Source organism: Mus caroli, unplaced genomic scaffold (genome assembly GCF_978045245.1).
Source record: "Mus caroli unplaced genomic scaffold, Mus_caroli_1 scaffold_11, whole genome shotgun sequence".
Classification (NCBI taxonomy): domain Eukaryota; kingdom Metazoa; phylum Chordata; class Mammalia; order Rodentia; family Muridae; genus Mus; species Mus caroli.
The window spans coordinates 53,002,480-53,030,339 of NW_028227266.1; the positions used below are offsets into that span (position 1 = coordinate 53,002,480).

General features: G+C 41.7%; 1 protein-coding gene across 1 annotated transcript; it reads left to right on the plus strand.

Moving 5' to 3' along the window:
- Positions 1-1,250: 1,250 nt before the first annotated feature.
- Positions 1,251-27,803, plus strand: Hykk (hydroxylysine kinase). The gene is made up of 5 exons (XM_021172170.3): positions 1,251-1,827; positions 4,430-4,780; positions 5,962-6,101; positions 14,747-14,930; positions 23,949-27,803. The coding sequence occupies exons 2-5, from the start codon at positions 4,435-4,437 to the stop codon at positions 24,407-24,409; spliced, it is 1,131 nt and encodes a 376-aa protein (XP_021027829.1). The 5' UTR covers positions 1,251-1,827; positions 4,430-4,434; the 3' UTR covers positions 24,410-27,803.
- Positions 27,804-27,860: the final 57 nt, after the last annotated feature.

Sequence of the window (27,860 nt, forward strand, 5' to 3'; positions counted from 1 at the left end):
GATAACATAAGGAGAGCAAATTGCAAACCTGAGTGACAGGTGTACAGGACTCTTCCAGGAGGGAGTGCTCTGGTCCATCAAAAAAGTCCTGCTTAGCTGGAAGAAGGCATCCAGCTATGTGGCCTAGTGTGTTGGCGTGGGCTTTGAGACTCTACAAGCTGCCTGAGGATGCCCGTTTTCTCCTGTTTGCCATCAGAACAAGATGTAGGAAGCTCCTCCAGCACCATGCCTGCCATTTGTCTGCCTTGATGATAATGGACGGAACCTCTGAACCTGTAAGCCAGCCCCAATTAAATTTTATCCCTTACAACCTTGCCTTGGTCATGGTGTCTTCACAGCAATTAAACTCTAAGACACCTAACTAACTACCTTGTCTAACTACCCCTACCTTGTCTCAGAATCCCAAAGTCTTGAGCACTTTCTCATTGTCAGAACTGCCTAAATAAGGATTCTAACCCAATTGTCAGCTCTGTTCCTCCGTGTAGACGCTTCATTCATCACCCCAGATCTGAACTGTGACACTAACAGCCCAGTTGGCGCTGCTTTCTTTCTCTCTCTATTGTACTTCGTTACCCCGCTTAAAAACTGGTGCTACCGCCTAGATCCTGAACTGGGAGTTGGTAAGCACGGTCTGGTTAGGGTTAAGGGTCTATGCACTCTAGGCTTCAGTTCCCGCCAGCACAGACAGTGTAGGTCTGTTTAATAAATGAAGCCTTTTCGGATTGGGACATGCTAGTGCAAAGACAGCGAGCCCCATTTCCTCACAGAGAGGGACTGACCCTTGTAGTTTCAGAACCAGGATTCCTTTCTGGGGAAAATGAACCTCTAGCCAACCTCTATGAAGATGGCCTTCAGGATACTCGCTTCTAGAAGAGTGGGAAGGAGTGAGGAAAGAAAGTCAAGATGCTATCTCTCCTGGCAGCTTGCTGACAGACTTGTGCTCCAAGTCGCTGCCAGGACTAAACCAACCTGGTGAGAATTGACAGATACCACTCAAACCCCAAGGCCTACTAATTGGCCAATCAGAAACAAGAGTTTTGACTAGAGAACCGAGATTGACAAGGTTGTCGGATTCCGGACAGCCAATCAGAAGCCAGATCTCTGAACTCTGTTGGTGGGTTGGAGAGGGTTGGGCCAGAGCTGTCAGTAGTGTGTACTGACTGGGCGGAGGGATGTGGGAGGAGCCAATAGGAAGGCGGGGCTTGCAGCGGCGGCGGGTCCGGCCCCACCTCCTGCACCGCAACCGCTAGCTGGCTGAGTGGAGAGAGCGATCGGTCTCAGGACGTCCGGTCGCTGTGCGTGAGAGGAGGTGGAAGAGACTGAAGCGAGACAAGCGTCTCTCTGACGGGACATCCCTGAGGGGGCGTGGCGGGCTCCTGCAACCCTTGCGCTCCTCAAACTCGCTGCGTGCTGACGCTGCAGGTCACTGTCCAGCCCCAGCCCTGCTGAGATCTCAGTGCGCAGTGTTGAGGGTCCCACCCTCCGCGGGCCTGCGTGGTTTGGGGGTGGAAGCCATCCTAAGGCTCCTCTGGACCTGAGACAAGGCCGGGAACGGGCTGTGGGCCACCTCCCTCCCATCGGTGTCTTTCGCTCCTCAGCAAGACCCCCTGGAAGTGAGTCTTGCTTCCAATCGCCCTTAGAGGACGACAGTGTAGAGTTCCTGCGGCCCGCGAGCTGTGAGAGTGGAGGCAACTCACGAAATAAGTGCAGGGAACATCACTGCCTGCTTCCCAAGCCTGGAAGCTCACAGCAGAGGGTCGCCGAAGACAGCCGTGGAGGAAGTGCTAAGGCAGAAGTCACAAAGACTTTGTAACACTTTAGGAGAAGGTGAGAGGAAAGACTAGTTTATGTGTTATTATTATTTTATTCTTGTGTACTTTTCACCAAGTGCAGAGTGTAAGATCCACTCCCTCTCCATTCTCCTCTCATGCAGCGAAAAATTACTGAGTCTGGCGCAAACCTCCTGCTTAGAAGTCCTTACTGTTTGAGTTGTTTGTTTGTTTGTTTGTTTGTTTGTTTTTTCCGGATCTAAATATTGTTGACAAGAAGTATACTAACATCTATATAGGATTTCGAATCGCTTTCCACTCTCTCCACACACGGGGCGCATTTGATGAAAATGGATGTCTCTGTTTTTTTATTTTTACTTTTTACGTTTTTTCTTTATGTGTATTTGCTTTCAGTAGCATGTTTCAATGTGTGTCTTTTTTTTCAGGTTGTGGAGTTCTTTCTATATACAGCAAAAAGGCTCAAAATTCTTCGTTGAACTCTTTTAGAGGCAGTGTGGCTAAAGTTACAGAGGTTGGCTGCCCAGCTGGTGCTGGGACAACTTTTCACAGCTCAGTAACTGTTTGGTACCAGGTTGTCCCGTGACCAGACCTACCAACAGTACTTTGTAAACAGGACTTTGCTTTGCTAAACAGGACTCTTCGAAGAGATAATTAACAAGCCCCCTTTAAGGACATGGGAATGTTTTCTGGAGATTGGCCTTCACCAATTGACTTCAACAGTCTTCAAATTTAATAGCTTTTTCTTTTTGAGACAAAGTCTCTCACAGTAGCCGGGGCTAGTTTGGAACTCAATAGGTAGTCTGGACTGACCTTCAACTAGCAGCAATCTTATTGTCCTGCTCTGGATTGGCAGGATAGCAGATGTGAGCTACCACACCCAGCTCCCTGTCAAATCCCCATCAAGCTCAGTGTTGTTTTTAATACCCTTAAATTCTTTCAGAGCTTGGAGTTAAGGTTTCAGTTCACATTACATTCTGAGCACTAGCCTTATTTTATAAATATATTCAGAAGGAATGTTTAAAATTCCTTGTAAAGTCTTAGAACCAAAAGCAGTGTAACAGGATGTATCAGTTTCCAGAAGTTTCAGGTGCAAAGATTCTTTTGAAGCCCTGTTTAGTCTTTGTGATAATATGTTTTGTGTCAACACCGGAGGGGCTTAATTGGCTTCTGAAAGCAAATATTGCGGTCAGAAGGTAAACATGAGAAGTGTTTGTCAAGAACACAACAGCTTGGTTGGGCACATGATTTACTTTGTAGAGACCTTGCCTAACATGCACGAGGTCCTGAGTTTGATCCCTAGCACCAAATAAGCCAAGCATGGTGGTACATGGGAGGTAGAGGCAGGAGGATCAGAAATTGAAGGCTGTCTAATACGTTTAAGTCCAGCCCATGCTACTCAAAACCCAAAAACATAAAAGAATACAACTCAGAATTATAGGCATGTGCCGCTAAGCCTGGCATTCCCATGGTTGCTGTAGTTCCAAACTCTAGTTTCCATACTTACACATTGGCCACCATCCGAAGTGTGCCATCTTCCCAGCCCTCAGAGCTGAGGTCTCAGTGGAACTGAATATTAGTTTTGGACACATCTCTTAATGTCTTTGGACCTGTGTTTCTCTATAAAGTTGGCAGGCAAGAGAAAAGATTGGATTAGATAACATAACAAAATGCTTCTCTGGCCCGCGTTTGTCCATAGAACTGTACCTTTAAGTTGTGAGGGAAATTTATAAATAACTTATGGCCCAGGATTTTTATTCATCTAACATATCTACTTCTATTTTGTTTGTTTTATTTGAGACCAGGTCTCTCTATAGTGCCTGGCCAGCCTAGAACTTGCTAGGTAGACCAAGCTGGCCTGGAATTTGAAATAGTCTCCCAGCCTCTGCCTTCCAGGTGCTGGGATTATAATGGCATGGGCCATTATCCCCTGACAGAACATCAATTTTTTTAAAGGTTATTTTAATTTTTAAATGTCTCTGTGTGGGTATGGTGCACATGTAACTACAGATGTAGCACAGAGTGTAGCTGTCCAGCAGTCATGGATAAACTGGATTACCTGCAAGGGGGGCTGGAAATGAAAAAGGAACGGGGTGCAAGAGAAGGATGAAGCCAAAACAAAGTTTCTGCTCAAGGCTCAAAGTTTAATTTTCAGCACTGCGTTTATATAGGGAAAGCCCACAGACCTCATCCTTTGTTTCAGCAGAATGTTGCAAAGCAACTCAGTTGGCAGTCTGCTCCTGCAGGAAATTGCAGGTGCGGCAAAGGCAAGGCGGAAGCCTCCTCCTGGGTCGAGGTCCAACTGTGGCAAACACTTAAGATCTATTTGGCCCGCTCAAAGCTGGGGGAAGGGCACAGAGGAGTCCCCTGGAACTGGAGTTACAGGTGATGTAAGCCACACAATGTGAAAGCTGGGGACCAAATTCAGGCCTTCTACAAGAGCAGCAAGTGCTCTTAACTGCAGATCTACCTCTCCAGCTCCAGGTCATCTGCTTCTTCATCTTATTCACTAATTGATCATTTAAACTTTATAAATAAAAATCAAGAAGCATAGACTCAATATAGAAAAATAGTGGCCTGTCTGAGAATAATCATTCAAACAACTGCCATTGTAATATGCCTGGCTCTTATTTTCCCCCTAGGCATAATGTCAAGTGGAGCTGGCCAGCAGTCACAGGCTTCTGCCAAGCCCGCTTTTACTGAGGCACAAGCCTCTGCACTGGTAGAATCGGTATTTGGATTCAAAGTTTCTAAGATCCAGCCACTCCCTAGCTATGAGGACCAAAACTTTCGTGTTCACATTTCAAGAGGCAAAGAGACTACAGATGACCCAGTTGAATATGTCCTCAAAATAAGCAACACGAAGTCTAGCCAAACTCCAGAGCTGATTGAAATGCAGAACCATGTCATCATGTTCCTGAGAGCAGCTGGATTCCCAACAGCCTCCGTGTGCCGAACTAAAGGGGACAACACGATCTCTCTCATATCCATTGGTAAGAGATTTCCTATACATTCATATTACTATATTTTGGCTACAGGTAGAAGCAAAGTGTCTAAAACAAGTTCATAACTCAAAGTGGAGATATAGCTTGGACATGGTTTTAGTAGAGATCTACTGTAAATTTTTTTTTCAATTTTTTATTAGATATTTTCTTCATTTACATTTCAAATGCTATCCCGAAAGTCCCCTATACCCTCCCCCCACCCTGCTCCCCTACCCACCCACTCCCACTTCCTGGCCTGGGCGATCCCCTGTACTGGGGCATATAAAGTTTGCAAGACCAAGGGGCATTTCTTCCCAATGATGGCCAACTAGGCCATCTTCTGCTACATATGCAACTAGAGACACGAGCTCTGGGTGTACTGGTTAGTTCATATTGTTGTTCCACCGATAGGGTTGCAGACCCCTACAGCTCCTTGGGTACTTTCTCTAGCTCCTTCATTGGGGGCCCTGTGTTCCATCCAATAGATGACTGTGAGCATCCACTTCTGTGTTTGCCAGACACTGGCATAGCCTCACAAGAGACAGCTATATCAGGGTCCTTTCAGCAAAATCTTGCTGGCATATGCAATAGTGTCTGCGTTTGGTGGCTGATTATGGGATGGATCCCCGGGTGGGGCAGTCTCTGGATGGTCCATCCTTTCATCTTAGCTCCAAACTTTGTCTCTGTAACTCCTTCCATGGGTATTTTGTTCCCTATTCTAAGGAGGAATGAAGTATCCACATGTTGGTCTTCCTTCTTCTTGATTTTCTTGTGTTTTGCAAATCGTATCTTGGGTATTCTAAGTTTCCTACTGTAAATTTTATGTTTATAAATGTCCTGATAAATAATAAGTAAGGGACCTGTGAACACCACGAGGACATGCTCTATTCTTATTTAACACAAAAAGATTATGTGTTGCTAGGAATTGAACCCAGGCCCTTGCACGAGCTAGTCAAGCACTCAGTAAATTCACTTCTCCAGCCTTGAGAATGTATTTGTATTGATTAGACTGGCTGCTGAGTTGTAATAGAAATAGAAAGAACATGAAACTAGCAATCAAGCATTTAAAACACCAGTTTGTCATTACTATGTATGTGACCTCGGACACAGCACGTGTATGCAAGGCTGCAAGTTCTCATTGTCTTTTCAAGAATGATTGATTGACAGGATGTATCATCCCTTCCATCTAGACAGTGGATCTGGAGTCAAAAGCTACTTGGTAAGAATGCTCACTTACCTCCCAGGAAGACCAATAGCTGAGGTTGCCATCAGCCACCAGCAATTATATGAAATAGGAAGGCTGGCTGCCCAATTGGATAAAGCCCTAGAGGTAAGATCTGGGGTCTTGTTTGTAAGGGATTTTGTTTGTTTATCTTTTTTTGTTTTTGTTTGTTTTGAGACAGAGTCTCACTAAAGCCCTGGCTGGTCTGGAATTGATGATGTATACCAGACTAATGTTGAATTCGCAGACATCTTCCTGCCTCTACCTGAAAGTGCTGGGATTAAAGGCATGCATTACCACTCCTGGCAGCAATGAGACTCTTAAAAGCAGTATGCTTTGTTTATTCATTGTCTTTTAGACAGAGTCTCCTACACTATGGGGTAGCTTCAAACTCCCTGGGTAGCCAAAGATGGCTTTGAACTTCTGGTCCTCCTGCTTCTGCTTCCTGAGTACTGAATTATAGGCACGTGCTACCTCATCTACTTTATATGGTGCTGGGGATTAGGCTTCGAACATGCTAGATAAGCATACTTCCAACTATGCTGCCTTCCCAAAGTATTTATTCATCCTTTACCCTTGATGTCTAGCATTGTGCAGTGAACACATTGGGAGACTTTTAATTTTAAAAAAGTAATGCCAAGCTGATGCTAAAGTTAGTACTGCATGGGTCAGAAGGACATTGCAGGTGAAGGAAAGAGCACATGAAGTATGATGAATATTCTGGAACCTCTGGATTGTTCATTGTGGCTGCTATATATATATGAACTATAAATGAGGCAGGCAGGAGATAAAATTAAAAATTTAAGGTGGAGTCAGATTATAAGAGACACATTCTATGACAGTAAAGAGTTGGTTTGTCCCAGACACTTGGGAGACTGATACAGGAGTCTCATCAGTGTGTGCCAGCCTAGATCACATTGTAAGACCCGCCCTCATCCAAAGCTAAGGAGTCTGAACTGTATCTCTCAGGCAGTAGGTGTGTGTCCCTGAGGGAAGTTTTTCTTACTATGCAAAACCTACTAATGATAGCACTCTGGGGTCCAGAGAGGCGTGGCACATCTAGAAAGCTAATTCAGTAGTCAGATAATCAATAGCTAGTAAAAACAGATTAAAGAAGGGCTTGAGTCAGGGAGATGTTTCAACTCCCAGCACTTGGGAGGCAGAAGCAAGAAGAGTACCATAAATTCAAAGCCATTCTGGTCTACATAGGGAATTCTGGGTCAGGACTATATAGCTAGGCTCTGTCTCACAATGAATAAAGAAACAAACAAACAAACAAACACATTTTAAAGTTTCAAGGTTTAGAAGGCAATGGGACTATATTTGGTGATTGTTTTAGTGTTAAGTTGGTAACCAGGGAAGAAGTGAGCCAAGTGCAGTTCTAACCTAGGCTTGTTGTGACGCAGTCTCATCTGAAGCAGGAAGCAATTAAATAAGCACTGAATGAGAGGAGAAGGAGAGGAGGTTAATTCTTTCAATCTCGAACTTATTTGGAGTCTTCTAGAAATCAGTGAAGAGAAAGCAGAATGCTGTGTTATGTGGCAGAGTTGTTATGCCTGAAGTGTTTCTTATGGGAAGAATTTTTAGGGTCTTGTTTTTGTTTCTTTGTTATGCAATCTGATAATGTTTACCAGGCATGGTGGTATATATCTGTAGTCCCAGCACTTAAGAGGCTAAGGCAGAAGGATTGATGAAAATTCAAGCCCAGCTTTAGCTGTGTTCTACCACCCTAACTCAAAAAAAAAAAAAAACAAAACAAAAACAAAAACAAAAACAAACCAAAGAAACGCAGAGGCTTTGCCATTTAGTTGACACATGTAGGCCACTTTACTTTTTTCCCCATTGGGGTATGTGTGCCTATGTCTAGCTCCTATGTGTTTCTTGTACTTGATATTCACTGAACGTCCTTTCAGTACATGCAGTTAGGGTGATTTGAAGTCATTTGACTCTTTTGGGTCTTGCTTTTAACCTCTTGTAAGTGGGGCCACAGAGCTAGGTTTACTTTAAGAATTATGTAGTGCAAAACCCTTCTGAGTTCTCTGCCCAATAAACTATGTTTATCCTATAAACTTATGTTTCCCAGGGTGGTCAGTAGCCACAGGCACTGTTCTCAGCCTTGCATATGTGCCCAATCCAATCCCTTTCAGCCCTTTCAGATGCTCCTTCCCTCAGACTTAACACGTGCGGTGTACACCAATGCATCAAATTCTCAAGGAGGACTTGGTGTTCTCTCTGCAGCTCTGATCTTTGGGAGTCTGTCCTACAAACTGTAGATGCCTTGGTCTTCCTGGACTCTCAGCTCTATCTCTTCAACTCATTGAACTCACTGGTCTCTTCCCAAGTCTTCCCTCTGCACTGAATCCTCTGTCAAGGTAGTGAGCGGGGACAAACTCATTTTACTTGTCTGTCTTCATTACTTAACGTCAGGGACTTGAATCGTCTTCAGTATTTTAACTTTTATAACTGGGCAAACCAAGTCGGTTACACCTCTTGGCCAGAATGTCAAGACCATGTGACCATCTACACAGTATTAATTTACCCTGTTCTCCCAAATCGTAATAACCTATTTTTTCTGGTTAAATAAAAACCCTTTACTTATTCGTTATTTAAGAAAAACAAATAAAAATACAAAGAAAAATCAGAAGTTACAAGTACTCCCATCCTCTGGAAGTGATGTTCAGTAAATGGTTATGAACTTTCTACTGCACTCTGTTCACCTGTTTAAAACGTTGTATTGCATATAGCTGTGGGTGATGAACATGTCAAACATTTCAGTCAGAACTCTTTCTAATTCTTTTGTGGATCTTCATTAAAAAGTGTGTCTATGGCTCTGCAAAGTTATTTTTGTCACAAACACAAAAACCTGAATTTGGATTCCAATACTCACATAAAAGAATGGCAGAGTGTCTCCCAGCCCTGGAGAGGCAGAGGTGGGAGACTCCTGGGGCTCCCTGGCCAGCCGGTCTAGCCAAATCGGCAAGCTCCAGGCTCAGTGAGTGACCTCATCTCAGAAAAATAACATGGAGGGTCTGGAAAATGACTAAGCAGCGAAGACTCTTGCCACCAAGCTTGAGACCCACGTGGTGGAAGAAAAGGCTTGACTCCCACAAGTTCTCCTCTGACTACCATACTCATGAATACATACATACACACACATACATCAATACACGTGTGTTCACACATACAAATATAAATAAATAAAAAGTAAAATAAAGAGAAGAGTAACTGAGGAAGATGCCCAGTGTTGATCTCTGGCCTCTAGGTATATACATGCACACATGAACATGCATATGCACACATGCACGCGCGCACACGCGCACACACACACACACACAACCCATTTAGAATATCAATATACTTTTAATTTGAGTAATTGTTTTATTTTTATTGGTTTATGACAGGGTATTTCTAGAAAAGATTTATTTATGTTTTGCCTGCATCTATGAAAGTGTGTTGCATCCCAAGGAGGCCAGAAGAGGGCACTAGATCTCCTGGCACTAGAGTTAGGAATGCTTGTGAATAGGTATGGATGCTGGGAATCCCTCTTCTACAAGAGTATCAAGTGCTCTTAACCACCGAGCCATCTCTCCAGCCCCTGAGACAGGGTCTTGCTCTATAGCTCTGACTGACCTGGAACTCTCTATGAAGCCTGGGTTGTCCTTAAACTTACGACAGTCCTCGTGCCTCTGTCTCCTGAGTGCTGAGACTACATGAATAGTAAAAGTACACCTGGTATACGTGTACTTTTAGGAGATTTTTTTCCATATATAAATTTTATACAGAAAAATCTTTGTAGTGATTACAGTCCTCTGTATTATATCTAGATTGTCTGTGTAATACCCTCATAATGTCTTCTAAATACACTTTTTAAATAAGTGCCTCTTACATTTTTCTCTTTTACTATTTATAAAAAAAATCAATGTATTGTGATATATTTAAAGTATACAACATGTTATAAGATACATATGCACACACAGTAAAGCTACTGCTACAGTGGAGCACACTGTTCCCTCGTTCTCTCTTCCTGTGACACTCAGTTAATCCTTGTTAACTTCTTCTCCTGTGCCCATTTACCAAAAGTGTGACGGAGGACTTTTAGGGGTATTCATGCTGTTAGATCATTCATCTTGATAGTTTTAAATATTTACTACTTTGCTACTCCCATTTCTCTTCAGAGACTGTAAATAATTTGCCTTTTGTTAAATATTTGCTACAGTGAAACCTTTGGCCTACACACACCTCTCTTTCTTTTAACCTAGCTATTGTGACTAATTACAATGAACATAATAGTACAGATATTTTCACGAGGGCCATATTTTCCTTCCCCTTAGGTAAGTGCCCCTAAAAGGCTGAACTAAAGGTTCACATAGTAGTTCTGGTTGTAATTTATTTATAGTAATTTTCCATGCTGTGTTCTATAGTGGCTGTACATTCTTGTCAACAGTATACACAGGTTCTCTTTCTCCATACCTTCCCGAAGCTAGTTTACTCATATTACTGACAGCATCTGTCTTCACAGATGTGAAGTGATAGCTCACGGTGCTTCCAGTGTGTATTTCCCTGGTGGGTGATGTAGGTGACCATGCTTCTGCGTACCCGTTGGATATTTTTGTGTTATCTTTGGAAAAGTCTCAGTTTTAGTCTTTTGTTCATTTTTAAACTGAGCTATATTGTTTTCCTTGCTATTGGGTTTACTCGTTCTTTATACATTTGCATACCAGCGACATGTCTTCTCACACTATCAATTGGGATTAAATTGTTGAGTTTGTGTATGAATGTGTTCATGTATGGACATGTTGTGTGGGTGTGCACTGACATGTGTGCATGTGCATGTCAAGGCCAGAGATTGACACCAGTGTCTTCCTTGATTGCTCTCCATCTTTTTTATTATTTAAAAATGTTCATATCTATCTGTCTGTCTGTCTATCTATCTATCCTATGTGTGTCCATGCATTTATTTATGAGTGTGTCCTTGCATGCCACAGTGTATGTGTGGAAATCTCAGGTAAGAACAACAAGTCAGTTTACTCCTTCTGCTATACTAGTTTTAGGCATTACACTCAAGTCATCAGGCTTGACAAAAGTCTTTTCCTGGTAAGCCATCTCACTAGCCCTCCACGGTATCCTTTGAGCCTGAAACTTTCCAATTGTCTCCAGTGGCTGGCCAGCAAGACCCAGGGCATACTCCTATGTCCAGGCCTGTATCACCTCACTAAGCCATTCCCTCAGACCCAGTGCTGTTGTTTTCCATGCAGGAGCTTTCAATTTGATATAATCTCATCTGTTTTTTTTTTTTTTTTTTTTTTTTTTTTTGCATTGGGTGTGACAGGCAAGAAATCATTGACAATGCAATTGTCAAGGGGTTTTATGATTTCTGATCATGGCATTTGGGTCTTTTGGGGGTTAGTTTTTGTATCTGAGGTAAGAAACATCTCCAATATCATTGTTTTTTATGTTGAAATCCAGTTTCCCCAGAACTACACTAAAGAACTTTACCCTTTCCCATGGTGTCTTTATGGTGTCCTTATTGACCACTATTTGGTACTGTGGGATTTTTTTTTTTGCTTGTTTTTTGTTTTTGTTTTTGTTTTTAGATTTATTTTATTATATAGGTACACTGCAGCTGTCTTCAGACTCACCAGAAGAGGGCATCAGATCCCATTAAAGATGGTTGTGAGCCACCATGTGGTTGCTGGGAATTGAACTCAGGACCTCTGGAAGAGCAGTCAGTGCTCTTAACCACTGAGCCATCTCTCCAGCCCTGGTACTGTTTTTAAGGATTCTTTATAGATTCTCTGCTCTGTTCCACTAATTCTTTTGTCTGCTTTTATATGAGCAAAATGTTATTTCTTGCTTTTGTTTGTTCTCTGGGTCGCAATGTCTATAGAACTGGGAAAGTGTTGCAGTTCTGCCCTTGTGCTAGAGGCTGTGAGCAAACTGCTGAGGATACAGTTGAGCACTGAAAATTCCATCAGCTTCCAGGCCTAGGTGCTCCAGTGTAGACAGAGGCCCTGACATCACAGAGACCAGAACTAAGGCATTCTTAAGTGATTGAACCAATACCACTGGAATTTGGTTGAAGCTTGATTGGCAGTTGGACTGCAGGTCAATCTCAGAAGTTTCAAATATTTTGAAAAAGAAGATATAGGCAACTATGGTTGTGGTCTGAGCTCTGTAGGGAGCAAAGTGCTTAGGAATGACAGTGACGGGAGATAGGCTGACAGGAATTAACAAAGAGCACTGGTTAAACTGCCATCAATTCCCATTATTTGCAAGGAGCCAAAAAGAAATAAAGGCCAGCAAAATCAGGATGATAGTGCAGAATTTCAGTTCAAACACACTCTTGGACTGAGGACACAACTCAGAGACAGAGTGCTTGCCTCACATGTGGAAGGCCCTGGGTTCAATCCTCTGCACCACAGAACAAACAGACAAACTCAAAGCAGAACATTGATGGAACACCAACATGGGTGAGGGCTGTATGTCCTCTTAGTCCATGAGTGACGGATGCCTTTATGTTCCTGATAGAGAAACCAAGGTCTGAGATGTTCATGGCCTGTCTGTCAGTAGGAGAGGGAGTTGGAGCTCTGTGTGACTCAGTCCAGTGTTCCTTCCACTGGTGCCCTGGGAGCTGAGATGCCATTCTGTGGGTGTGGGGGACAGCATTGCCAGCACTGTAGCTGAGTAGACTGTAACTGGAAACCCAACAAGAGTGTTATATTGATACAGATTTTTTGAGACAAGGCCATACTCTGGCTGTCCTTGAACTTACTATGTAGATCAGGCTGTCCTTGAACACACAAAAATCCTCCTGCCTCTCTGCCTCCCAAGTGCTGGGATTAAAAGCATACACCTGACTTTGCTATATTTACTTTAAAAATACCTGGAGAGATGGCTCAATGTTTACTAAGTTATTTATTTATTTATTTAAGATTTATCTATCTTATTTCATGTATGTGAGTACACTGTCGCTGTCTTCAGACACAACATTAGAGGATTTTGGATCCCCATTACAGATGGTTGTGAGCCACCATGTGGTTGTTGGGAATTGAACTCAGGATCTCTAGAAGAGCAGTCAGTGCTCTTAACTACTAAGCCATCTCTCCAGGCTCATTTACTAAGTTCTTAAGCCTTAAGGGGGATATACTGTTCTTCTAGGGGACCTAAGTTCAATTTCCAGTACCTAGATGGGTGGTTCACAACTGCCTGTAGTCTCTGTGGGCACCTGCCTTCACATCTTCTCATGCACACATCCATGTAAGACGTACACACACAAACACACACACACACATACACACACACACACACACACACACACACACACACACCTACAGCCCATTAAAATTAATAAAAGTAGAGACTAGAAACAGTTCAGGAGTGAAGTGGTACTTCACACTTGATGCAGAAGCATGAAGACTTGAATCATCTCCCCAGAACTCACATAAAAATACCAGGCACAGGTTTAGAATCCTGGGGCTGTGGAGGAAGAGACAGGAGGATTTTGGGAACTTTGGCTTAGCCTAATTGGCTCACTCCAGACAAATGACAGTCTTTGTCTTAAAAAACAAAGTGGATGGGTCCTGAGGAATGGCGTGGTCACGAAATTGACCAGTGGCCTCTACATATAAGCACATAGATACATATATATCCATAAACACATGCACTCACATAAATATGCATCTTATACCCTCCAACTCCCATACATATCAAATAAAAATAAAACTTACATGCATATGTGTATATGCATATATATGTATATGTATGTATATATATATATATATATGTATAATATGATTTCTAAAACTTTGAGTAGCATTGACCAGCATGAAACAAGGAAGTTCCCTCTACTATGACCTCTGAGTCGCAGTCCATCCCCAGCGCCATGGCTCAGGCGGGTCAGTGCTTACCCTCTACTTAACACACTAGAAGAGGAGGAGACTGAAAACAGTGTCTTGTGAGGTGTGCTGTGTTCAAAGCAGCTTCAAGGCCTGGGGATTCCCAGAGAAGACATACATACCCTGTTGCAGATGTCCCTAGAGGGTCACAGTTGGACCGGTGGCATAGATACCAGTGCAGAGGCAGATTTTACCTCAGTGAGAGGAAGAGCCATCTCTGGGAGGATGAATACTTCCTAGGAGTACCTTTCCTTAGAGAGGGCTGTGAGATATTCGAGAAGGGGTTGACAATGTATAAGGCTTGTGTAGAGGCTTTTTCGCTGAGTGGAAATGAGAGTCTAACATCACTGTGGAAAAGGGCATCCTGGGAGAGAAATGGCTCATGACAAAGCATTGAGGCTTCTTGGACTCTAGAGAGGCCAGAATGGGACCAAGTGAGAAGAGACAAGCCTCAGATCAGATGCACTGGTGAAAAATGTATGAAGAATATATTCTCTCTCTCTCTCTCTCTCTCTCTCTCTCTCTCTCTCTCTCTCTCTGTTATGGTGTATGTCACAGTGCAAGTATGGAAGTGTAGAGGTCAAATGATAATTCTTATATACGTAATATATGTAAATTTTCTTGCATGTGTGTGTGTGTGTGTGTGTGTGTGTGTGTGTAAAATTGTTTTTTAGGTAGGCTCAGACTCACTATTTAGCCAAGGATGACTTTGAACTTCTGATCTACCCATATCCAGCTCTCAAATGCTGGGATTACAGACATATGCTGCCATAGCAGGGATCAAGCATAGGGTACTGTCCATGCTAAACAAGCCCTGCCTAAGCTACATTCTATCCTGGTTTTCTGCTTTTCATTTAGGAATTCCATCATCCAAAGTTAAATCTTTTTCATCGGGAGAACTTTATCTGGAATCTGAAAAACGTTCCTCTTCTAGAGAAATACATGGGTGCCCTGAGCCAAAGTCGAAACCGGGAGATTATTGAACAGGTCATTCAGCTGTTCAAGGAAGAAGTAATGCCCAAATTAAGTCATTTTCGAGAATGTGAGTATTTTCCCAATCAACATATGTATGTTTCTTAATCTTTAACTTGGCAAATTTAGTGTCAGGAAAACATGGAGGAACTGCTTAGCTTTCTGGCATTATAAGATGTTCTCCTCTGTTCCTATCACTTTTACAAGAATCATGCCTTTACTATTCTTTTTTTTTTTTTTTTTTTTTTTTTTTTTTCCGAGACAGGGTTTCTCTGTAGAGCCCTGGCTGTCCTGCCTGGAACTCACTTTGTAGACCAGGCTGGCCTCGAACTCAGAAATCTGTCTGCCTCTGCCTCCCAGGTGCTGGGATTAAAAGCATGCGCCACCACTGCCTGGCATGTCTTTACTATTCTTACGTTTGTTGTATTTGAAGTTAACTTTTATCGTTGTTAGGTCTGTATAGTCCAGGCTGGTCTTGAATTGGCAGAAACCCTCCTGCATCAATCTCAACTTGACCAAATAATGCCAGCTTCCAAAAGAAGTTGTATAGTTCATACTACTATCACCAGGGTGTAGACGCTCTCCCTGCGTTACCATCTGGACTTTGTTTTTTGTTTGTTTCTTTCTTTCTTTTTGGTTTTTCGAGACAGGGTTTCTCTGTATAGCCCTGGCTGTCCTGGAACTCACTTTGTAGACCAGGCTGGCCTCGAACTCAGAAATCCGCCTGCCTCTGCCTCCCAAGTGCTGGGATTAAAGGCATGCGCCACCACGCCCAGCCCATCTGGACTTTGTGATGCTTATATTTTTCTTTTCTTTATTATTGAACTTCTTATTGCTTCTTTGTGAATTTCCCATCATGCTCCACAATACCATTCATCTCCCCAATCTTTGTACCTGCTCTCTGCCCTTGCAACCTCCCCCATCCAAAAGAAAAAAAAATCTCATTGTGAAAGCTTTAGTGTGTCACAAGTATGTCCCACAGCATATCCTTTTGTCCACACTTCTTTGATTGTAAATGTTCATTGCAATGAGTCACTGGTGTTTCCTTCTGCTCTACCATCAGTACTGGATTCTCACTGGGACTTTTCAAGGATATCCTGTTGTTGCCCTGTGTCATGGGAAAGCTGTTTCTTTGGGATTATAGGATCAACCCCTTCACATGTTCCAGTAGTTCATCAACTGGTAGATATTGGGGTGGACCAATTCTAAGTCCTAGATATGGACCTGGGTGGTAGCTGAGCTGGTCAGCCTTCTAACCCTTCTACACCCACACCACCAGGGCAAGCTCTCCAGCACTGCACAAACTAACTTACCCAATGCCACAGCAGACAAGGGGCAGAGCTAGCTCTCTTATTCTTATATCCTTGGGACTGGATCACCCACAACCCACCCCTGCAACCAGGGCCAGCTCTACTGTGCTGCCCAGGTAAGGTGCAGGGCCTGCTATCCTGAGGGCTGCAGCTGATGAGGAGCAGGGCCAACTCTCCCTTTCTCATAACCACAGGGCCAACTCTCCCATCTGCTTCAGGTGGGGAGCATCTCTTTCTTGTCCGTGCTACTGCATGGCAGACAAGTGACAGGACCAGCCACCTTTCCCACACTCACTCCCTTGAAGCTAGCTTGCCCGACATCCCCCCCACCCCCACCCCCGCCCCCTGTCAGCTCCAGTGTGATGCTTAGATGGGATGCAAGGTCAGCTCTCCCAAGTGTTGCAGCCAGTGAGGGGCAGGGCCAGCTCTCCTACTCTCAAAGGTCCACCTTTCTCACTCTCATGACCTCAGGGCCAACTCACCTACAATTACCAAAATTAGGGCTAGCTCTACTGTAGCTAGAGAGGTTCAGGGCATGGTGGTGGTGGCTGTTCTCCAGAGTACTGTTGATGAGGGGCCACCTTCAGGACTAGCTCTCCCATCCATGATGCCCAGGTGAGAGGTACCAACATGGATGGCCCTAGGCAGCAGAGATGCCTGTATGGTCTTTGGTCATAGGACACCACTGCTGCAGGGTCATGGACCCAGACGTGGCTCTTGGAGGTAGGACAGGTCAGGACCTTACTATTGCCTTAGGTGGATGCTTTCCCAATCTTCTTTTTATTTAATAGTTTCTCATTGTAATTTTAAAATATATTTCTCTATTTAGATACATTCATACATTATATATAAATATATATATATATATATATATACACATACATATACATACACACACACATCAGAGGCTAGAGGCAGCCTCTCTGATCATAATTGGATATATATATATATATATATATATATATATATATATATATACACATCAATATACATACACACACACATCAGAGGCTAGAGGCAGCCTCTCTGATCATAATTGGACTAGGGACTGATCTATAAATACAGCAGAACATCATTAGAAATTTTTTGTTGTTGATCAGACGTGTTTGTTTCTATCCCTGGTCTTTAGGCTGTCCTGATTCTGATTTCTGGTTATCCAGGCATTGTCAGGCATGGGCTCCTTCTCATGGCATGGGCCTCAAATTCTCAGTCACTTCTTGGCCACTCCCACAAGCTTTGTGCCTCCATTGCCCCAACCCACATTGTAGGTTGAAAGGGTTGGTATCCCAGTCCCATCACTGAAAGCTCTGTGTGTGTGTGTGTGTGTGTGTGTGTGTGTGTGTGTGTTAGAGAGAGAGAGAGAGAGAGAGAGAGAGAGAGAGAGAGAGAGAGACTTTCTTGTAAAGTGCCTATTCAAGTCTTTGCCTGTTTTTTTTCCTCATTGGCCGACTGATTAAAATTCTAAACATATGAGTTCTTTGTATAATAGTTATATATGTGCAAATGTTTCTCCCATTCTGTGGCAAATTTTAATGGTTTCAAATATTTCAGTCTTGGTGGAGAAGGATAGGAGTTCTTCTCCAATATATGATCAGAAACATATTTAATCATCTTATATTTTACTTTTTTTTTTGCTTTCTACATTATACCTATAATCCACTGGGGTTTATATACAATATGAATTTGTCTTATAACTGGCCATTTTCTGTCGCTTCTGTCTCCGACCAGCAGAAAAGAGTGATGACACAGCGTACTTCTCAAAGCAGTTTATTCAGGAACCTTTCAACATGCAATCAGGCATCTCTCTAAGCAGGAATCTCTCCTAGCCCCCAATCGCAATCCCTTATATAACCCCTCAACCACACCCCATCAGCCCAGTCCGAGTAATCTCAGTTCATTGGCCTTCGTCAAATGGCCTGATCTTGCGTCATGGTGCGCCTGCGCAGCTCTCACGATGGACGAGGCTTATTTTCAGGTGTATGAGGAAGTCAGGTGCAAGTCATAAGACTTGGCTGCAGTCCCAGGCGCCATCTTGGGACTACCGCCACACCCACTCCCCACAATTTTCCTCACCATCATGAATTGTAGATACCTTCTCCTCTTCTAAGCTTTGCAGTATTACCTCTGTTATTAATTAAACATGATTTGGATTATTTTACTATTCTGATTTTGTTGTCCATCTCCACAACTATACAATAATATATCAATTTAGTTTATGTCTTTGCTCCAGTCTCCCTGATCCTCTTCATCTCTCCAGATAATCCACCTTTCACAAACCCTCTTCCTTATGACCTCTTCTCTCTCCTGGGCTTCCTCCTAGATTCATGCCCTACAACAAGTACACACCAACATATTAAGTCTAGAGTCCACATAGTAGAGAAAACATGCAATATTTGTCTCTCTGCATCTGGTTATTTCACTTTAACATAATGATCTTCAATGAATCCATTTCCTAACAAATATCATGATTACTTTTTTATGAACAAATAAAATTTCATTATGAATGTGTACTACATTTTTTTTATCCATTTATCTGTTAATAGACATCTAGGGTGGTCCCATTTTCTAACTATTGTGAATAGTTCAGTAATAAACATGGATATGCAGGTACCTTTGCACTGGTTTTAAAGATTCTATTTTGAAGTAACAATCATTTATGTTCACATGTCAATAACCAAAAAATGTCATATGGTCATACCATTCCTTTAAAAAATAAATAGTATAAACCAGCATATTCCTAATTAGAACTTGTGAGTGACCTAAAGATTACTACACAATCTTAATTTCTTCAGTTTTAGTTTTTGAATAGAATAGAATAGATCTCCTCACCTTCTTGTTCTTTTATGTAAGAGTTTTAACTGTTGAGTGTGGAGGCAGAGGCAGGCAGATCTCTGAGTTAGAGACCAGCCTGGTCTACAGAGCTAGTTCTAGGGCAGCCAATATTACATAGAGAAATCTTGTGAGAAAACAAAACAAAAACAAACAAACAAACAAACAAACAAAAAAACAACAAAAAGTAACCCCAAAAAAGGCCTGGATGCCCTGGAACTTGCCTGGTAGACCAGGCTGGTCTAGAACTCACAGAGATCTGCTTGCCTCTGCTTCCTGAGTGTTGAATTAAAGGCGTGCACCACCACCATCACCCAGACAAACAAGAGTCTTAACTACTCTTTTTCTTCCTTTTTATTTTTTCATTTTAGAATCACCAAGTCATATGTTTAAAAAACTTTATTGATTTGGATTTCAATTGAATTGTAGATAAACTTGAAGAAAATGATTATTTATATTTATATTTATAAAACTAGTCTAATTCATGAACAAAGCCAATGTCTTCAGTTACATTTTAGGAATAAAGACATGTAGATAGACAAACACATAGACATTGCGTTTTTTAAATGTCTTTAAAGAGGTATTACCAGGCAATTAATCACTTCCAGTTCCCACTTCACTTCTGCTTTCTGAATGAAACAGCAGGTTTTACATTTTTCTCATTGCAAAGAAAATCTTGCATGCTTATTCTGGTTTCTCTGAAGACCTGTGGGCACGCAGACCTTCATGCTGTGCTCTCAAGACAGCCATACTTTTATTTAAAAAATTTTATTTGTGTGTGTGTGTGTGTACCACATGCAGGTACGCATGGAGGCCATAAAATGGTATCAGATCTCCTGTAGCTGGAATGCACAGCCTTTGTGGGTGCTGCAAACAAAACTCAGGTCCTATGGAAGAGCAGGAAGTGCTTTTAACCCATTGATCTATCTCAAGCTCTCGATATTAAACACATCATTTAAATAATTTATCCCAAGATACTTATATGTGTACAACAATATCATCTAAAATGTTCTATAAAGGAAGAATTTTTTTCCCCTCAGGTTCAGTCTTTCTATGTAGACCAGCCTGGTTTCAAACCCACCTTCCTCTTGTTTTAGCCTACCAAACAAACTCTGGGTTACAAGTACGTAAAACCAGGCCAAGGGCCCTTTTATTTGTTTTAGCTCATTAAGTATCCTTGCATTTTTACCCCAGAAAACTCTTTGAACGTTGAATTTTTTTATTTATTGTGTATGTGCACACATGTGTATGCACGTGTTTGTGGACATGCACGAGCTGGGGTATGTTGCGTGGAGGCCTAAGGACAACTCTTGAGCGTTTCATCTGTCCTTCCACTTGTGAGTTCTGGAGCCAGAACTCAGGACGTCAGGCTTGTACTGCAAGCACTTTCACCCACCGAACCTTCTTGCCAACTGCCAAGGTTTAACTATTGACTGCGATAGCCAGGCATGGTGGCACACGCCTTTAATCGCAGCACTTGGGAGGCAGAGGCCAGCTTTGTCTACATAATCAGCTCCAGAACAGCCAGGACTACAAAAGAGACCATATCTCAAAAAACAAAACAAAATTTAAAAAACAACAACAAACAAAAAACCCAGCCAAACAAAAACCTGTTAACTGTGGTGATTGCTTTAGTTTGTTATTTTTTGTTTGTTTTAAAGATTTATTTATTTATGTGAGTACATCACTGTCTTTAGATACGCCAGAAGAGGGCATCAGGTCCTATTACAGATGGTTGTGAGCCACCATGTGGTTGCTGGGAATTGAACTCAGAATCTCTGGAAGAGAAGTCAGTGCTCTTAACCCCTGAGCCATCTCTCCAGCCCTGTTGCTATTGTTGTTAACATCTTTTATAAGGTTAGGGAAGCTTCCCTGTATTCCTGTATTCATTAAGAAGTCATATAGAAACGCATGCTGCTTTATCCCTAAGTCTATAGATATGTCAAATTATATTGGTTGTATTTAACCTTAAATCAACATTGCATTCTTAATTTAAACCCAATGTGGTCATTGTATTGGTTTTTTCCTCTTTTTTATCAGTTTACTAATGTTTTATTATGGCTTCCATCTACATTCCTTACAGCTTTCCCTTTATAATAGCCTTGTATGGGCTTAGACTTGTAAGATCATTTAGGAAGTTCTTCTATTTTCTCAGTGATTGTGAGATTAGAGTGGGGCTGGCAAGATGGCTCAGCTCTTCGGAGCACTTGTTGCTCTGCCAGTGAACCTGAATTCAGTTCTTAGCACCCATGTTAGCTGGCTCACCACCCCTTTTTACCTGAGCTGTAGAAGAGCCATGATCCTCTTCTGGCCTCTGTATTCATCTACTCATGTGTGGCATACACACACTCAGACAGAAATTCACAAAGTAAATTTATACTTTAGAAGTACAACAATACTTGGTTTGTTTGTTTGTTTGTTTGTTTTTTGAGACAGGGTTTCTCTGTATATCCCTGGCTGTCCTGGGACTCACTCTGTAGACCAGGCTGCCCTTGAACTCACATATCCACCTGCCTCTGCCTCCCAAGTGTTGGGATTAGATTAAAGGTGTGTGTCACCACTGCCCGGCTTCACGACAATAGTTTCTTTTTTGAATTTTCCACTGAGGTAATTTAGTACTGTATCTGTCTTTAGGGAAGATATTAAAATTAGCAAACTGAGCATGATGGCATCCAGCTGTAATCCCAGCACTTGGGGATACAAACAGAAGGATCAGAAGTTTGAACTTATCTTCAGGTACATAGTTCAAGACCAGATTAGCAACATGAGTCCCTGTCTCAAACAAAAAGCCCCAGAAATTATTTAAAATTGCAGTTTAATTTTTTAAATATATATAGGACTGTTTAGATTTTTGCCATATTTAATGGATTGTATTTTATAGAAATTTATCTAAAATTTTGTACTTAAATTTTTTTTTTTTTTTTTTTTTTTTTTGCCGGGCGGTGGTGGCATATGCCTTTAATCCCAGCACTTGGGAGGCAAAGGCAGGCGGATTTCTGAGTTCGAGGCCAGCCTGGTCTACAAAGTGAGTTTCAGGACAGCCAGGGCTACACAGAGAAACCCTGTCTCGAAAATAAACAAACAAACAAACAAAGTTCCTTTTAAAAAAGATTTATTTATTTATTTATTTTATGTATATGGGTACACTATAGCAGTCTTCAGACACACCAGAAGAGGGCATCAGACCTCATTACAGATGACTGTGAGCCACCATGTGGTTGCTGGGAATTGAACTCAGAACCTCTGGAAGAGCATTCAGTGCTCTTAACCACTGAGCCATCTCTCCAGCCCCAACTGTAAGTTCTTAACATGCATGTTAAAAATTGTTTTTATCATTTTTATTACTTACTCTTTGAAAATTTCCTTTTACTTTGTATGTATGAGTGTTTTATTTACACATATGTCTGTGTACCACATTCATGTAGTGCTGGAAGAGACCAGAAGAAGGTAGTGGATCCTCTGGAACTGGAGTTATAACAAGTTGTGAGCCACCTTGTGGTTGCTGGGACTGAAGCCGGGGGCCACTAGAAGAGCAGCCAAGTGTCCTTGCTCTGAGACACCTCTCCAGCTGTCTTTACTTATATTTTCATACTGATCAGGTCTTTAGTGATATGTGTCCTTTTGCTCTGTTTGGAGATCAGTAGCACCTCTTCCATGTTTTCCCACTGGCTCCTGTCTCGGGCTCATCCTTTGGGGAAACACCTTTTCAAGACCCTCTTTATTGTATCTTAAATTACTCATATCTATTTTTTTCAAATGTTTTCTTTTTGCTTTTTAAAAGCTTCTTGAAATAGGTGCTTAATTCATGATTTTTTTGTGATTTTTTTATTCTTTGCCTTTATTTGGACTGCAAACATAAAATTAATTATGCATATGTCTTGATTTGTAATGATCTGTACTCATTATTGTTCCAAAGTGTTTTCCCCAGTTTTCCTTCATCCTTGTGTGTGTGTATGTGTTTGTGTGTGTGTATGTGTGTGTCCGAGCAGGACACGTGTATGTTAAGAGTCTCACTCTGTAACCTTGGCTGGCCTGGAATTCACTTTATAAACCAGGCAGAGAACTCATCTGCCCCTGCCTCCCCAGTGCTGGGATTAAAGGCATATGCACCATGCCCAGTTCCTTTTTTTCCAAGATATTCAAATTTAAAGTTTGTTTGAGAAGATATGCTGTTTGTCTGAAGACTTTATAAAAACCTATTTTGAGAGACAATGAAATACAATCCCAGCACTTGAAAGACAGTGAATTTGAGGCCAGCCTGGGATACAGAGCAAGAACATGTTTCAAAAAGCAAAGGAAAAATGTATTGTATTTTGAGATATTTGTTGTTTGTCAAACAATATATTGTTAGCCTTTTAAAAATTGAAGATAAAACATCCCATTTGTCTTTTCTTACACCTTTATTGGGATATGATTCACAGAAGATACAATCTATTCATTTGTATAATTCCATGCTCTTACATGGCTGTGCAAATGTTGCATTTCCAGTTGTAGAACGTTTCATTTCCAAATAAGAAACCTTGTACCCTGTAGCAGTCAGTTCTATTGCCTTTAAACTAGAAACTGTGGGGGTCAGTTTTGGCTTGGCTCTGTTTTCTGCTCAAGGAGGGAGGTGGTCTTAGATTACTCCTACTGCTTTGATTCTTATTGTTTCTGTTTGTTTTATACGCTGCCATTACTGGATGTCCATTATTGGAATCTCTGTTCACCAGCTACTGTCAGAAGTGCTTTTTGTGGAAAAACAGCTATCTACCTCTATAAGAGAAACCGTGCACATAAGACCCTGTGTCTTCTCCAAGGGAAATGGCTTTATTTTCAGAAAATAGAGTTTGTTCTTTTATCTCTTCTTGTTCATCAAATTATTTAGATGGCTGTGCTTTTAAAAGAAAGATAGAAAGAGAATGAGTTAGCATTTTAAATAACTTTTTACATGATCTTTCTGATTTCAGGTATTAATCATGGTGATCTTAATGACCATAACATTTTAGTAGACCTCAGCAAGTCAGCCTCTGGAGATGGTGTGCATCAAGTGTCTGGGATTTTAGACTTCGGTGACATGAGCTATGGCTACTATGTGTTTGAAGTGGCAATCGTCATCATGTACATGATGATTGAAAGCACAAACCCTATACAAGTAGGAGGTCACATCCTCGCAGGGTTTGAAAGTGTGATCCCCCTGACGGCTATAGAGAGGCAGGCTTTGTTTTTACTTGTATGCAGTCGTTTTAGCCAGTCTCTCGTCATGGCTGCATACTCCTGCCAGCTGTACCCAGAGAACAAAGAGTACCTCATGATTACAGCCAAAACCGGATGGAAGCATTTACAGCAGCTGTTCGACATGGGCCAGAAAGCCGTAGAAGAAATCTGGTTCGAAACTGCCAAGTCCTATGAATCTGGGATATCCATGTGACTGCCGCGGTAAAAAAAATTAAACCGCTCAAAACTCCCCGGTGGTGCACATGCGCTTGGCGCTATGCACTCACAATGTTCTGGATTCCCGAGTGAAAGACACACATGCACAGCCTTATTTTTAATATGCCCTAAGCAGGTCAATTGCCGGGCCACTCCCTAACTCCACTTGGTTAACGCACACTCCACTTCAATATTCCTGAGTTATTACTTACTAAAATCTATATTTTATCTTTGCTGCCCTGGACCTGGCTGGGCAGCCCTCTTGGACAGCTTTCCCCCTGCACCTACATGTCGGCAGTCTTTCCCTTCTGTATCTTTCTGGCGTGGTCCGACTCCTATGCCCCTCTTGTGGCCGAATCTTCTCTTCCTACTCTCTTTGTCTCTTCCCAGGAATCCTAAAGTCCCACCTCTGTCTCTGCCCAGTCATTGGCCGCTGGTAATTTTATTGACAAGTCAAAAACTAACTGGGGACAGGCTTCCTTTAGTCCTAAGTGTGGGACACTGCAAACAGGTATTTTTGGTAACATAATTAGCATGAGAACACAAGCCGTTACAAGTGACCTTAGAAAAGCTTGTGTTAATTAAAACCCAGTTGGCCTAGAACAAATTTATGAAGGATTTTTTGTGCAGAGTTAAAACTAAAATGGTAAAACAGATCCATTCTCACTGGGCAGTGGTGGCGCATGCCTTTAATCCCAGCGCTTGAGAGGCAGAGGCAGGCGGATTTCTGAGTTCGAGGCCAGCCTGGTCTACAGAGTGAGTTCCAGGACAGCCAGAGCTATACAGAGAAACCCTGTCTCGAAAAACAAAACAAAAAAACAAAACACAGCCATTCTAAATATGAACTGGTGAAGGAAGATCTGGTTTTTACAGCGATCTTTGGACCATCTTTTACTCTTAAGAAAGTACTACATGATGAACCCTTGCCTAGTATGCAAGGCCCGGGTTCAACCTCAGCACTACAGAAACAAGGAAATCCACACAAGTACCACCCAAGTAAGCATGTCTCTGTGCAGGTCATGCTTGCCTTTTACAAGAAACACACATGATGATACATGATTTGTCATCAGTCTCCAAAGATCGATTCTCATCCTTAGGTCAATGATTTTTAAACTTTGAAAAGAATGTATAGCTATATTAATTTTGTTTGTTTGTTTGTTTTTGAGGCAGGGTTTCTTGGCTGCCCTGGAACTCTCAAATTCACAGAGATCCAATTGCCTCTGCCTCTCAAATGCTAGAATTAAAGGCATCTACCAACGCACACATATTCACATATTTTAAATAATCCACATATTTTAAATACCTAACCTATACATCGATAACTCTATGAATTCTTCCTTAATCTCACCTGTCAAGAATTGAGGTCTTTCTGTCTTTTTTTTTTTTTTTTTTTTTTTTTTTTTTGCATTTCACTGTTACCTGCATATTGTTGTACAGTCATCTATCTTGTAAGTTACCATGACACAGACCATGAGAAACTTAAATATGTAGCTTACACATCACTAATTCTGTAGACTCTTAATCTCACCTCTCTAGAAGTGAGGCATTCTATCTTTTTTGTGGTATTTCACTCTTACCTGCTGATGGTTGGTTGTACAGTTATCTATCCTGTAAATTGACATGGCACAGCCATGAAAAACTTACATCCGGGTGTCTCTTCTTGCCCCTCTGATAGTGCCTTCCCCACAGAAAAGTCTTTGGACACATTTACAAAATGAATGCATGCAAGAAGAAAGACATGAAGCCCTCGGGAAAACACTAGAGGGAGTCCTGAGAAAAACTTGTTTGGGAGAGTAGCTGCAAACAGAACTCCAGACACAAGTACACTGAAGCAAATGTAGGCATCCAGGCAAGGCCATTATCCAGGACACCAGCAAGGCTCCTGGGCAGTTAGGGCTTACTATGCTCTTCAGGCTGGTCTTAAACATCGTGGCTCCCAAGATCCTCCTGTTCAGCCTCCCAATGCAGAGACTATAGTGATACACCATTCTGCCTGGCCCCACATGTTCTTTGTTCTTATAACTAATGATTGCCTTTTTATAGGATTCTGTAAAAATGCAGCTCATTGCATATTTGGCTTAAGTTTTATCTCAGTATTTCCTTTACTGACTCCTTTTCATGTCTCTCTAGTCTAAGTGGCTATTTACTTATTCTTGTAGGTTGGGATTTTTTTTTTTCTTTTCTGTTTTGAGACTGGATTCCACTGTGTTGTCCATACTGGAATCAAGCTGTCACATGGTTATCCTGGACTCACATGATAATCCTGCCCGTGCAACCCAGTAGCTAGGACTGTAGGCATGCACAGACCACTCACTGCATTCTTTTGTTCAACCACATGCTTTCTAAAGATGACTCAGGTCTAGACCCCTAGTCATTTATTTAAACATCTTGTTAGTAGTTATCAGTCTATGTGAGTAGGCCTTGATACTATGACTCTTGTCTGATGTCTGCCTGCCTATCTACCTGTCTAAACTTCCCAAACTAGGTATTTCTCTGAATTTACTTATACAGTTTATTTTTAACTTCTCCTTGTCTCCCTTTTCTTTTCCTTTCTCTTTCCTTTTTTTCTTTTCTTAAGTCAAGATAATGTTTGTACTTATCTCAGAGAGTCAATTGTGAGGGTTTTGTAAGAGGCTAATAGCAGCCTCTTAGCATAGACTCTGGCACATAGTAGAGGCATAATAAATAGTTACTAAATAATGGATCATATTCCAGGTTACGCACACTCAAAATATTGGTGTGGCATGCTGCTTGCCCTTCTCACAGTCAGCCATCGAGCCCTGCTGCTTTCACAAATCAGGATTTTAGGTTAACAAAACTGGAGCAGTTTTGTCTTTCCTGCTTCATTACTTTTTCAGTAGAATATACTATAATACAATGGTATTGAATGTTATTTTACATGCACTACCTCATTTAATCCAGAATAGAATCACAAAGATATTCTGATGATTAATCTCCATTTTTAAATAAAGAAATAGAGCCTTTAAAAGCTGATTTATTGCTTTAGAAGGGAGCCCAGGCTTAGATCTTGAATTAGGTCTTTGGGCTGTTACCCCTGTTCCTAATCACTACAAAATCCCATCCTTCTGCCTTTCCTTCCTTGTTTTTACACACTCACCCCCCCACACACACATGGGGGCAGTACATGAGATCATTCACATGTGAAACACTTAGGATACTCATATTTAAGGTTTTTATTTAAGTTGGCCAATCAGGACCAGAAAAATGGGCTGGAACTTGGGTCTCATTCCAAATCAGTGTTTATCCTGTTATACAATGGAACTCTGCAAGTTTCTCTTGATTGTTCTTGCTAAGAGAGATTCTCCACTAAATTCCTACTGCAAATATTGCTAATTCCTGTTTGAAATTAAATATATGCTGCATTGTATGGATATTTTATTTTTTGGTCTTTTTTTTTTTCTCTCTCTCTCATTTTTAAAACAGTCTCA